Here is a 14080-nt window from a genome sequence, read left to right as displayed (position 1 = left end):
TACGGAAAAAGTTTCCGGACCGTGTTATCTCTCGAAGAGGTGATCACGATCACAATTGGCCTTGTGATTTAACACCTTGTGACTTTTTTCTTTGGGGTCACGTGAAAGAGAAGTTCTACGTCAACAGCCCAGGGTCGATTCAAGACCTCAAAGATGGATTTCGTGAGGCTATCGAGGACATAGGGCAGCCACTTTGCAATTCGGTTATGGAAATTTTCATGAAAAGGATATTGTCCTGTAAGCGTGGTCGTAGTGGTCACTTGCCTGATGTTATTTCCCACTATTAACGGCATACCTTCCTCTTTACAAATGAAATAAACATCTGAACATTTATATTAAAAAATAGCATTCTTCTTTGAATAACAAAATAACACCTCTTGTTAAAAACCCATTTAGAGTTCTATCGACGGAAATGTGTGAGAGACTGAGTATCATTGAAAAGATTTCGCCTTATCAGTGCGGCTTCAGATTTGCCAAATCCAACATATACTAAATTTACGCAGTACATAAAATTAAAGAGAAGACTTTGAAAATAAAAATCTGCGCCCATCACTTTTCCTTGACTTTAAAGTTGAGTTTGATAGCGTTGTGCGCTTTATAATAAATTGGTCCCTAATTAATTAATCATAACCAATTTACTTGTCAACTGAATGATCAACATTTACCAGATGTCGATAAAATCGGATTATAATTGGCTAATTTGTTAAATGTATGCAGTTTAATACACCAACTAATTTGCATTTATCCAACACACAACGCTCCGGATAATTGCTTAAATGTTTAATATCTGTCAATTAGCAATTATGGCGTGCTTAGGTTCAAAATATGATATTAAAATAAACTTCCTGTTTTACCAAAAAGAAAAAAAAAAACAATACCTCCCATCATAAGTTTGCACATGGCTACTGTGTCAACTAAATTTAGATTAGTTCTAATAATATAACACATCACAAAATCGCTGTATATTTCTAACTGCATTAAGCAATATTAAGCGATCGCCTTAAAGCAACCACAAAAACAGCGCCCATTTATTTAGGTTTTTATTTGCTCTCTTTTGTTATTGCCTCCAGTGGCATTTAGGGGAGGACATTTTTCCAACATTTTTGATGTCTTCCTAATTTCAATTCCCACTGACGTGTGTTGTCAGCTAAGTCAATAGTTGAAATATTGTACAATGGCAGTAGTAACAACAGCATAACAAAAACAAACGCAAAAAAAGGATAAATTGTCCGCAGCTGCTCGAAACCTCATGTCGCCATTTCGTTTGCGGGCACATGAGGACAGAGGACAACGCGTTGTTTTTAACACCTTAGACGTGCAAAACCGAAAAATACAACACAAAATAAAAAATAAAAATAAAGGCACATGCAACGAGTGATAGGGGCGTCAATTTGTTTAACAAATACGCTTTGATGTGTCTCTTTTGTTGTGTGTGCGTTTGTGAGTTTTTGAGTGGTTCGGAAGATGTTTTCTGCTGCATAAACTTGTAATTGAGCAAATAACCGCATTTATGTAAGTCAAAATGGAGAGCAACGCCCCTTTTCCCACTGTTGTGACGGCAGGAGTAGCAGCCGCGTGCAGCTGGCTGCAGCTAATGCCAACACAGACATGTGTACATACATTTGAGTCTGCACAAAAAGGATCAGGCAGTAACTATTGTACGAATAAACTACTTTGCTCTAATTCATTAAGCATTAAAAGGCCACCGGTTTGATAAAAAAGAATTTACACAATTTATTTTGACAGAAGTAAAAATAAAAAAATTCTAAGACATTAATTTTGACAATTGTCTTACAAATTAGGGAGGAAATTTAGTCAAATAGCTACTTTCATAATATAGTCAAAATTCTTAATTATGTTACTAATAAGTAGAAATGAAAAATACACTAACTGTGTTTTATTCTTTACCTTCGAAAAAATTGTTTTTCAATATTTTGTGCAGCCATAAAAGATGGTTTTAAAATTAATAAAAAAGATGTTTAAAGTATTTATTAATCAATAATATATTTTCCTTCACTATTTACAATGTTTGCCCAACGTTTAGGCAAATTTTAAATTCCCTGCTCAAAAAATTGTTTGTCCTTGAGCCAAAATACGCTTCGATATCCCTTTTTATAGCTTCTTTTGAGGATTAGTTCTTGTTACTCATATGGGGTTGGAGTCCACGGAAAAGGTGATAATCACAAGGTGCAATATCCGGAGAGTATAGTGGATGCGGCAGTAGCTCCCATCTAAGCTCGTTCAGCTATGTTTGCCTTGCAGCATGAGGTCTTGCGCTGTCGTGGTGAAACAAAACTTTGCGTCTATTCACTAAAGACGGTCGATTTTTGTTAAGTGGCTCATTCAGGCTTGATAGCTGATGGGTTTGGTTCCAGAAATTCATAACAAACAATACCGGCCATATCCCACCAAATAGACAGGAGAATCTTCTTGGGGTGAAGGCCATCTCTAGGAGTCGGTTCTGGTGTTTCATCTTTATAGAACCAATGGCGTTTGGGAACAGGATTATTGTAAAGGACCCATTTTCCATCACCAGTAACGATACGGTTCAGAAAACTTTCATTTTCAAGCCGTTGCAGCAGCTGAGAACACACATTCACTCTCTGCTGAAGGTTGGCGACGGAAAGTCTATGCGGAACCCATTTTCCCAGCTTTGAAACCTTTCCCAACTGAACCAGGTGTCTGTGAACTGTTCCATGCGATGAATTTAACCTCTGAGCTATCATATCGACTATCAAATTTGGCTCAGCTCCACGAGTTCGAGCAAGGCGTCGGAGTTAAAGACTTCAGGACGACCAGCGCGCGGGGCATCCTCCACGTCGCAGTTACCACTTCGGATATTTGAAAACCACTTGTGCGTAGTCTTAACACTCACGGTATCCTCTCCGTGCACAGTGTTTATTTCTGCAGCAGCAGTTGTTGCATTTTTAACACTTTTATAAAAAAAAATGCAAAATATGCCTCTTATACGCGTTCGAAGATTCCATTTTATTTTTTAACAACACGTGCTTCTATCCGCGATTAAAATCACTTGTTGAATGCACAATATATTTTAAAGAAAATATAATTAGTTCCGTTATATTCCGCTGAAATTATGGGTGAAATACGCATGAACTTATGGACTGACCTGATATTTCTAAATTGCTGGTACAATGTATACAAAAACACGAAATTGCTGCCCGCAATGTATTTTGAATTCGAAATCATTCGTATTTTGGATTTTGCACCTCTCATATAGATCGTCATTGAGCCACCAGATCTTCAATATCCTGCGTAAACATCTATTCACACAGCTTTGAATTTTGTTTTCTATCCAATTATTTGTGAACCAGGTTTCCGATCCATATAAGATTACTGATGGTACATTCGCCTTAAAGATCAGACAAGGTGCTCAGATTGGAGGTACTTGTTTTGACAAATCACGCGTGACTACTGTCAAACTACAATAAATACGTAATTTTTTTTTGTATACATTAACATTTCTCCATGGAAAAACTTACGCCTCAACAACGTTTACAAATCGTACAGTTGTATTACGAAAATCGACGCTCTGTGAAAAGTGTTCATCGCTCACTCAAGCTAACTAATTTTGTTCAGCGATGAAGCCCATTTTTAGCATTCAAGAACAACCACTACTTTCATTAAAAACAAAAATTTGATGCAGCCGGGCCAGAGGAATCACCGGCCCATATTTCTTTAAAGAAGAGGCGGGCGCCAATGCAACAATGAATGGCGAACGCTATCGCGCCATGATAAATGACTTTTTGATGCCGTATACCGGAAATTGCAGCCCGTGATCTCTACAACATTTGGTTCCAACAAGACGGCAGACGGCGGTACTTGCCATGCAGCCCGTGAAACAATGGATTTACTGCGTCGTCGTTTCGGTAAGCAATTTATCCCTCGTTGTTGTTGAATCAGCATAAACATTCCCCATATTACATACGGGGAATGCTGCTGGAGTGACAGTCCTTGGCCGGATATAAATCCGGGTCGTTTCGGTAACATAGAACTGACTGTCGTGGAAACGCTGGAAACGAAATTTATCTCTCGTCTCAAGGTCGTGTGACTTGCACGCTTTTCTAAGGAACGTACCTACCGTGTAAAAAGGGAGAGGGGAGAGTATACAGCCTTGTTGGACACCTTTTGATATCGGATTGTCTTCAGTGCTGTCGCCATATATGCGATGCGTGGTATTTAATCTCAAAAGCTTGAAAGTAGAAGATCGATATTGTCGCTGTTTTTTTTATTTGCTTAATATTATTTGAGGGGAATTGTCGTCTAGAAACGATTAGCTTTTCAGTACCTACCAGGTCTTTAAAATATCCATTCCATTTGAATAGGTTCAGAACAAATTATGCCTGCTGCAATGCTCCTATTGCTGCTCCCTCACGAACTCAAAGAGGTGTCGAATTCTATTGATTTCAATTTAACATTAACTAAACTATGTTTTTCTGCTCTGTTGAACTGTCCATTGCAATTTAACTTTACGATAATGATATTTTTGTAGCATTTAGTGAGTAAGAAAAATCATTACGGTAACTTAATTCTTTTCTTTTGTTAAATTTACTTTTGTAGTAAATCAGTAAGAATAATTGTTGGTTAATTTCTAACATTAAATAAATAAAATATAATAAATAAATGCAAATTCTGAATTGCTTGGATTTCTTCAAGGCGAATCTATAATATATAAAGGTGACAACAACAATCAGCTGAGTTGTTTTTTTCTTTCGCCGTGTCCATGTGGCTGTCAGCTCAGAATGAAACAAGGCGAATTCATTATTTGTTTTCTAGTTTCTCAATACTTTGCTTTGATAATCAAACGTACAGAACTGTGTTGTTCATCTAGTGCCACCACCTTTAATGAATCCGCTTTGGATTTCTTTTTCATCGACGTTCAAAGATCTTTAAATATTGAACAAATTCGAAAAAAAAATAGAAAATTTCAAATATTATTAAGAAGCAGATATTTCTTCATTATTTTTATTATTCCTTCATTGTTTGCATTATTATTTTCGAAAGAAGCTGAGCATATTTATTATTATTTGATCTTTTTACCTCACCTAAGTGTTTTTATTTTGTTGTTTTTGTTTTTTTCTTTTTTTGTAACGTACGCGCCCACTCATGCTGTTGTCGGCAAACACTTCACTTAAAAAGAATATTAACAGTTTTATGAAAACAATTTCTAAAAACAAAAGCAATAATTCATAAAAAAAAATTAATAAAAGCTGAAATAAAATCGATTGACTTAATTTCCGCCGCCAAACATCAATCACCAGCTAAAATCACCGGCAAACACGCCATAAACAAATAAAGTTCATCAACAAAAGTAGCGAAACGAACTCAAAATCGAAAGATCGAATGGCAATAAAAATCGCATTAAAAAAATATAAAACTAACGCTGCTCCATACGCTATATATGTGAGTAAATATGCATGTATTGCCACCCTCAAAAATTACATATGTATGTATGTATGTGTGCTTCGTGTACTTTTCTACTCGCAAATGCCAAACTCCATTGCAGAGTGAGGCAAACCTGAGTAATTATAATCTCACTTAAAAGCTATGAACTGTAATCATTTGAAAATCAACTTGAAAATACAAATAGAAAAGAATCTGTTCACCTGTTTGTTGTAGTTTGTTTTGCTGTTGGCGTTACTTAATCAAATTACGGTAGCTGGATTTAATTGAATTCCAGTGAAATTTGCTGCCTTCGCCGTTAAATGATACTAAATCTCTTTAGAAACAATTAAATGCTTTCATCTTCGATTAACTGCGTCCGCTTCTTTATAGATCACTTGCCATGACGCATGTACACAGTACATCCATACATACATACATCCATACATGCATTCGTTCTTTTATATGCATTTATGTATGTATGTTTGTAGTCATGAATGAATAGACAAGTGTGAATGATCTTTTTGATCTTTCACACAATAAACTCGTAAAAGTACTATTAAAGCCACGCACAGCTACTGAATATCAGATTTTTATTGTTGTGATCAATGAATTTTCAAAGGTCAACCGGTTAGGGATCTTGAAGCAACTTAGAAAAATAAAAGGAAATTTTCGAAGTAACCAAAACACTCCAAAATATTTTATAAACTATTCACGATTTTCTAATCAAACTATTATATACGAAGTGTGTTCAAAAAGTAACGCGAATTTTGTATTTTTTCAAAAATTATTTATTTATTCATTAATATCTATTTTGTCCCCTTCAAAGTAATCCCCATGAGATATTATGCTCTTGTGCCAACGTTTTTTCCAATCTTCGAAGCACGTCAAAGTATTATTTTTTTATCTTGTTCAGCTCCTCCTCCAATGCCGTCTTTATCTCGTCAATCGTAGCGTAGCATAGCGTCGCCCTTTCATGGGCCTCTTCAGTTTCGAGAACAAGAAAAAGTCACAGGGGGCCAGATCTGGGGAATACTGTGGCTGTGGCATCATTGGTATCTTGTTTTTGGCCAAATAGTCGCGCACAAGCAAAGGTGTGTGAGCAGGGGCGTTATCGTCATGCAAGAGCCAATTTTTGTTCCTCCACAAATCCGGGTGTTTCTGACGAATTGCTTTGCGCAAATGGCGCATAACTTGCAGGTAATGTTCCTTATTGACCGTTTTACCCTGTGGCAAGAACTCATGATGCACAACGCCCCTGCAATAGAAGAAAACGGCAAGCAAAACTTTTACATTCGACCGAACTTGGCGCGCTTTTTTCGGTCTTGGTTCGTGCGGCAGCTTCCATTGAGAAGATTTACCTTTGGTTTCCACGTCATAACCATAAACCCACGATTTGTCACCAGTTATGATCCTCTGCAGCGAATTTGGGTCGTCGCGGACAGAGTACAACATCTCATTAGCAATGTTCATGCGGTATATTGTACTTTTGGTCGAAATTGAACAGTTTTGGTTCGAATTTTGCGGCGACCCGTCTCATGCCCAAATCATTGACCAAAATCGAATGGCACGAGCCAATCGATGTGTCTAGGTCCTCAGCAGATTCTCTAACGATGATTGGCAATGACGATTGGCCAATACCATTTTCTTCACCTCATCAATTTTTTCGTCTGTTGTTGAAGTTCTCGGGCGTCCGGCTCGCTATTCGTCGTTCACATCTTCTCGGCCTTCTGAGAACATTTTGTACCACCGATAAACGTTGCTATGGTCTAAAGTAGCTGCTCCGTATGACACAGTCAACATTCGGAATGCATCCGTGCACTTAATTTCGTTTTTCACACAAAATTTGATACAGGTTCTTTGATCCATCTTTTTGAAAAGGTAAAAATCGAAGGCGAGCCGAAACACGTGCAAGAAAAGCAGCTGTTGACAATTAACTGAACATTCAAAATGGCCGAACTCCTCGGCATGAGTGAGAGACATCAGTACCAACATATCGCCACAAAAAAATCGAAATTCGAACTTACGTAACCTGTGAAAATTCAAAATTCGCGATACTTTTTGAACACACCTCGTAAAAGAGTTCGACAAATCTTATTTTTTTGGAGGAGTTAAAAAATGGCCAGAGCGTTGTGAGAAGTGTATCTTTCTAAAAGGGGACTATGTTGAAAAATACAATTTTTTTTTAAATGGTGTCTTCATTTCTAACACGGGTACTTATTGAACCCCCTCGTATATTTCATATGAAGACCCAATGTAAAAAAATGGCTTTCTTCCGCTGCTGTTTCCAGCAAAATTGCATAAGTCTGGTATCCTTAGGATTTGGCTTGAAGTGTCTTTGCAATTTGTCGACCTAATCCGATAATGTACAACCCCACAAATTGGGCAGCATACGATTTTGCTTATTTAAACTTCCATTTAAATGGAAATAGATTTGGCTCACAGAAATTTGTACGTCAAGTGTAATCGATAGGCAATATTTCAAGCGCAATAATTTTGGAATATTCGGATTACGTGCAAACTTTTCTCGATGCCCGGTTGGCCCTCGACCGCAGACTGTTTTCCTCTGAACTTCTTACCCGGAAACTTTGTACCCATGAACGAATCAAATCTTCACTTGGGACAACACGTGAACGTCGAACATTGTAACGTGAAAAAATCTACGACGAGCACTCGTTGCACACAAATCATTGGCGAACGCACGTTTTTCACCAGTCGGTCAGTTAGGCCGGGTCGATTTGTGGGGAGGCAAAAAAATCGCCCATTGCTCTGTGAAAATCATATTCTAAGGATCAAAATAAGAAACTTTGCCGAAGGAACCATACCTCTAAAACGAGTTCTGATGTGGTTAGTGCGCCAAGTGAAGAAAAATCCAGCACTAAGAGCTTCAAAGTTTGCTAAAATGCCCACAAAAGAATTTAGGTAAAACTTGCGATCCAGAAACTGTTCGAGGAGTACTGAGGAAGCAAAGTGTAAGTGAAAGGATTAGAAGTTAGAGATTACAGTTTGCGCGTGATCTTCTAAATAGAAACCAGCATTTTGGAGCGCCGTACTTTTTGCAGACGAGTTAAAAATAAACTAATTTGGACCAGTTGGCAGACCTTTTATATGGCGCGAGGACAATACGGAGCTCAAAACCCAACATTTTCGAGCTACTATAAAACACGGCGGTGGCCACGTTATGGTTTGGGCACACATGCCATCAATTGGGGCTGGAAATTTGACCCTTATCGAAAAAAAAATAAGAAAGCGATAAAAAATTACAAATCGGAGACGACTTTTGCTTTTATCAAAATAACGACCCTAAGCAGAAGTCACAAATAAAACAAACAGGGTTAAATATAAATCACCCCACATTGTTGAAACTTTTGCACAATCACTGGATGTGAAAGTCATTGAAAATTCGTTGAAAATATGGCATCCATAACAATTCTGATCTTAAAAAGGCGAGTGGTACCAAATTCGCCCAGAATACACAAAAAAGTTAGTTGACTTCAAGCTGTAGTAGATTATAAAGGATACTCAAAAAAGTACTAAATATCTTAAAATTTTAAAAAATTAAATATAAAAAAAAAAACTATAAAAAAAAAAAATAAAAAGAAATATATAGTTGCTCCTTTTTAACTGCATTATTTAAGCTGCGGCGTGGACCCTCTGTATGTTTTTGTTTTTTTGCATTACGATGAAATGAGTGGACACTTTTTTGTATTTTATGTTGAGAGATGAAATAAAATAAAATACCAGGTAGATACCTATGAAATGAGACTTTCAGCTATTAGTCCACAGCTGTCGCTAGGAGTATTTTTAAACCTTCCAAATGTCTTGTTTTTTTCGTCTGTCATCTGTCAACAATATTCAGTTCATTGTATGTTACGTTTCATATAACAATGCATTTTTGTCGCTCTTAAAAATGTCGAATTTCGTGCCTTCAAACTACGATTTGCGGTCATCGTAAAACCACTTGTGAAATGCTGCTCTCCCGGTTCAAAAAGAAGTATTGTTTGCATCGAATCGTTACGGGTGATGAAAAATTGGTGTATTTCTCCAATCCCAAGCGTAAACGTTCGTATGGTCCGCCCGGCCACAAGCCAAAAACAACGGCCAAGCCAAATCGCTTCGGTCGCAAGGCAATGCTGTGTGTTTTCTGGGATCAGCGTGGTATGATTTGGTACGAGCTATTAAAACCAGGGGAAACAGTTGACGGTGCACGCTACCAACGACAATTGGCCGATTTGAACAGCGCTATATACCGAAAACGCCCAGAATATGCCGATCGGCGTCACAAAGAAATTTTTCTTGATGACAATGCATCGCCACATCGAACAAGTGCGACCCGGGAATTGGTGGAGACGTACGATTGGGAACCGCTGGTGCATGCGGCTTACTCGCCAGACTTGGCGCCTTCCGATTATCAGTTGTTTGCATCAATGGGCCACGCAGCTACCGAGCAGCGCTTCAATTCTCACGAAGAAGCCAAAAAATGGCTCGATGATTGGTTTGCGGCCAAAGACGGCCACTTTTTTGGCGCGGCATCCACAATTTGCCTGAGAGATGAGAAAAATGTGTCGCTAGCGATGGCTATTATTTTGAAGATTAAATTTGTAACCATTTTTTGTTAATAAACGTTTGAAATTGAAAAAAAGAGTCTCATTTCATAGGTATCATCATATCAAATGTATCTGCGTACTCCGTTTTTCCATTTTCGTAAAATATTATGAAATATAGAACACTTTACAAAAAAATCGTATCTGTATCAAATAAGCTGTGAGTGACTGTATATATATTATTGAAATTTTTTTTTTTTACTTTCAGATCCTGCCACACTTAACATTTTTTCTACGCGACCAAATGCAAAGAAAAAACGTAAATCACGCACAGCATTTACCAATCATCAAATCTTTGAGCTCGAGAAACGTTTCCTCTACCAAAAGTATTTATCACCGGCCGATCGTGATGAAATTGCAGCAGCCCTAAGTCTATCCAATGCTCAGGTAAGTCAACGTATCAATCCGTCAAGCACCTAAGCGTATTTCACAAATTTCACTGTACGTCTAAAAATAGGTGATCACTTGGTTCCAGAACCGACGAGCCAAATTGAAGCGTGACATGGAGGAGCTGAAGAAGGACGTTGAGAGCGTGAAACAATTGTCAGCACATAAAAGTTTTTTAGAAAATGTTAATGACTTAAGTATTTTAAAGACCCGACCAGTCAGCAGATATCAACAGCCACCAATACCAGTCGGCGTGCCGTCAGCGCCTACAGCAACATCAACAACACCTAATGGCCACGCTCAACAACCACCACAATTTGGCGCACCACTTGCTCCCAATATCGCCTTTATCTTGCCTGCAATCACAGTCAGCCACACAACACCCGCATCAGCAACAACAATTAGGTCAATACCAGCACAAACACATGAGCAACTTGAGCCAAATGCAATCAATGTCTCCACTGAAATTGCAACCAGCAACAGAAGCGTCAGCAGCGCGCGCCATGGCAACAACAGCGAAGAAGCGAGATCGAACAGCCGCACAGCCACCGATGGTGGCGCATTTCAGTCAAGGCTGCAACAACTCAACAGTAGCCGAGGATAAGAAAGAGCTGAAAATGCTAAAAATGATGACACTGATGTACTACACCAGTCGCGCACAGGCCGATGCTGCATCTGCGGAGGGCATCGCAGTATGTGCCGAAACAGTTGGTAAGGGCAACAGCAACGGCAACGGCAGCAACAACTGTGGCATACATGTCGACCGCACGCCGTGCAAATTCAATGGCAATTAGTAGACCCTTTTATCCAATTAATTGAAGAAAAATCTGTATTAGCCCAATTTGTAAATTATATTTTAATATTATATAATAATGAGTGCATACATGCGTATGTATGTGTGTACGCTCGCATGTCGTATGATGGAGTAAGAGACGTTGTACTATACGTAGATGTAGGTAGAAATATGATTACGTAGTAAGGAAGTATGTTTGCACATGTAGAGGTGTGCACACTCAGCGACAGATATGAGGAAACAGTTACTATGCCAATTGCCAAAATGTAAATTATACATACATACATACACACATATTATACTTGTATGTGTACGAGTATAAATTGAAAAAGTAGGTCATTAAGCTCTGCACTTATGCCATAGCAAATGTATAGTGGGTCAAAATAATATTCCTCGCCTACTCTGTGTAACTTTTACTACCAAATTTTGTAATTTTTTGTTACTTAAGTTAATGGCAAATAATTATTCATCGAGGTGGAATATTGAACGTTTGAGAGAAGGTCGCACAAATCGCGGTACTGCATATCAGTCCTCAATGAACTCGACAGAGTTATTGAACGAGCTAATCTAATTTTAAAGTTTAGTTTTTTCATTTTTGCTTCACAAAGAACTCCTTCATTTCTATTTTTGCGGGCTTACATTAACCTAATAGCCTATACAGACGGCGTCGTTAATCGGGTTTATCGGTGCAGTTATATAATTCTGATAAAAATTGTAGTGTGACAGGCAGTCGTTATGCGGATTAGTGAACAGCTGATTTGCCTATGGGATAGTTTTGTCAGTAAAAGATGGACCGCACGCAACAAATTGGGTATTCGCTGCCCCTAATTATAATATTTATTTCTTTACAAAAAAACTTGAATTGCAATTTCTCAAACAGCTCCGAAATCTACCACCTACTCTTAGTTAAACCATTTTGTTTTAAGTGCAAACCCATTGGTCTGGCTGACACTTATATCCCTAAGGTAATCAATAAGCCAAGGTATCCAAACCTATTGGCATGTCACGCGGGACAGTGACAGAGCAGATGTCTGAGAGACTCTTACTTTTCCTCATTCTTGCAGCTTCGGAAATAGTCGAAATGAGGTACGTTCAATCTTTTAGCACGTCGTCCTAGGAGACAGTGATCAAAGCAACTAACATAGAGACGTTTTTCCTTGACCCATTAGGAAGCGACTTTGAGCGCGTGAGCGCGTCTCGTTTATGTCAAATTCTTTTTGTAGCTGTACATGTCAAACTATCAACCCATCTCGTGTTGGCTGAAGTGACTATACTACTTACACCACGCTGTGGTTGTATTCCTCTCGCTAATTTGTCTGCCTTACAATTCCTGGTATGTCACTATGCCCTGGCACCCATATCAAATGGATGCGGAAATATTGCGCTATCTCCTTAAGAGATGCCCGGCATTTACGGGCAGTGATGGAATTAAAGACAACCCCATCAAGAGATTTAATCACCACTTCGCTACCAGAGGAAATGTAAACTTCTCTAAAGATAGTCGCATTTTTGTCTAACCAGACAAAATGGGAATGGGATGGCTTCCTCTTGGCTTCAGGATTTATGTAGGTGGGAACAGAAAGAGCCCTTACTTGGCTCCTGCACTACGCCGATGTGACACATATGAAAGTTATTTGAAAATTCTTCAATCGGGTGGGCAGGTAGCGGTCTGACGATGATGATGTGGCGAGCTTAGAAAATGAGGTCTTATTTGGCAGTGGGAAAATGGAAGTGGGTCAATAATGATAAGAAGGTACAAGAGTGTAAATGTGGCAAGTAATTTATGCTTCATCAGTGTAAGTATAATGGACATCACAAAGGAAAGTGATGTGCAATTTAATGGCTGATCCTACGACATGATGCCTCGAACCTATCACTTCCAATCTACGCATTTCAAGTGCACGTGGTGATGCTGCTAACCCTGACTGGACCTGAATATCAATGGAATAATGAACCACCATTTAACCAGTGTGTTCTTAAAATGAACTTACCCAGTGGTTACATTTACGCACAAGTTAAAGATTGCAAGCATACTGCCCTCAACAACAAACCTTGTTGCACCGATATTAACCCCACTAAAAATATATGGCATATTTTAGAGCAGAAATTTCAAGATCATTGCACTCATACTTGACCGAATGGAATCAATGCCTTGAATGCCTATTTTTCCCACTTTTTATATGGAGCCGTAGCACCAACAGGAAATCGATACTATAGTCTTCTCATATATGATCGACGATTACTCAGATGATGAGTTTTTATGCTCTAGATATCGATGCTTAGCGAACTCCTGACTTTCTTGGCTTAATGGCGAAATAAAAATAATCTTGCGCAATGCGTCCCTCATGTCGGTTGGGAAACGCTTAGGTCGTCACTTGAGCACCTATCCTACATCTATAAAAACAGTTTACTAGTTTTTGTTGAAATACTTGTATTCAAGTTACTCAAGCCGGACAGACAAAAATGTAATTATGTAATTTACAATGGAGGAGAAGCTGGATTTTATATGAATGGACGAATGAAGATGGAATGCAATACGTACTTCAATTTGTATAAAATATTATGAATTCTGAAAAAGCAGTGTTAGAGAAGGCGAACTTAAGCCTAAAAAAATTTTAAGAAAAAATAAAAAAAAACACTTTTGTGTTTGAATAGGAATGAGGTATGAGTACTGGTGTCACTAACCGAGAAGTAACACATGGGCTGGCCTGCAAGGCATGGGCTGACCCGGGCCTAACAAATAGCTAGCCCCAGTTTTATTGGATTCACCTATTTTTCAGTTAGTACTAACCTAACAGCTGTTCAAATTTCATGCTTTTCTCTTGATTAGTTCATGAGTTATTGTGCTAAGGGTGACGCTACTTTAGTTATTTTCGAAACAATGGATCAGAAAGCG

General features: G+C 38.4%; 1 protein-coding gene across 1 annotated transcript; it reads left to right on the top strand.

Annotated features, from left to right (window-relative positions):
- Positions 1–3862: 3862 nt before the first annotated feature.
- On the top strand, positions 3863–11697 carry LOC129237681 (short stature homeobox protein 2-like). Its single transcript, XM_054872570.1, has 4 exons — positions 3863–3887; positions 10213–10391; positions 10462–10547; positions 10600–11697. The coding sequence occupies exons 1-4, from the start codon at positions 3863–3865 to the stop codon at positions 11183–11185; spliced, it is 876 nt and encodes a 291-aa protein (XP_054728545.1). The 3' UTR covers positions 11186–11697.
- Positions 11698–14080: the final 2383 nt, after the last annotated feature.

The sequence above is a fragment of the Anastrepha obliqua genome, chromosome 1 (genome assembly GCF_027943255.1).
Source record: "Anastrepha obliqua isolate idAnaObli1 chromosome 1, idAnaObli1_1.0, whole genome shotgun sequence".
Classification (NCBI taxonomy): Eukaryota; Metazoa; Arthropoda; class Insecta; order Diptera; family Tephritidae; genus Anastrepha; species Anastrepha obliqua.
This window is presented reverse-complemented; position numbering and strand designations above follow the sequence as displayed.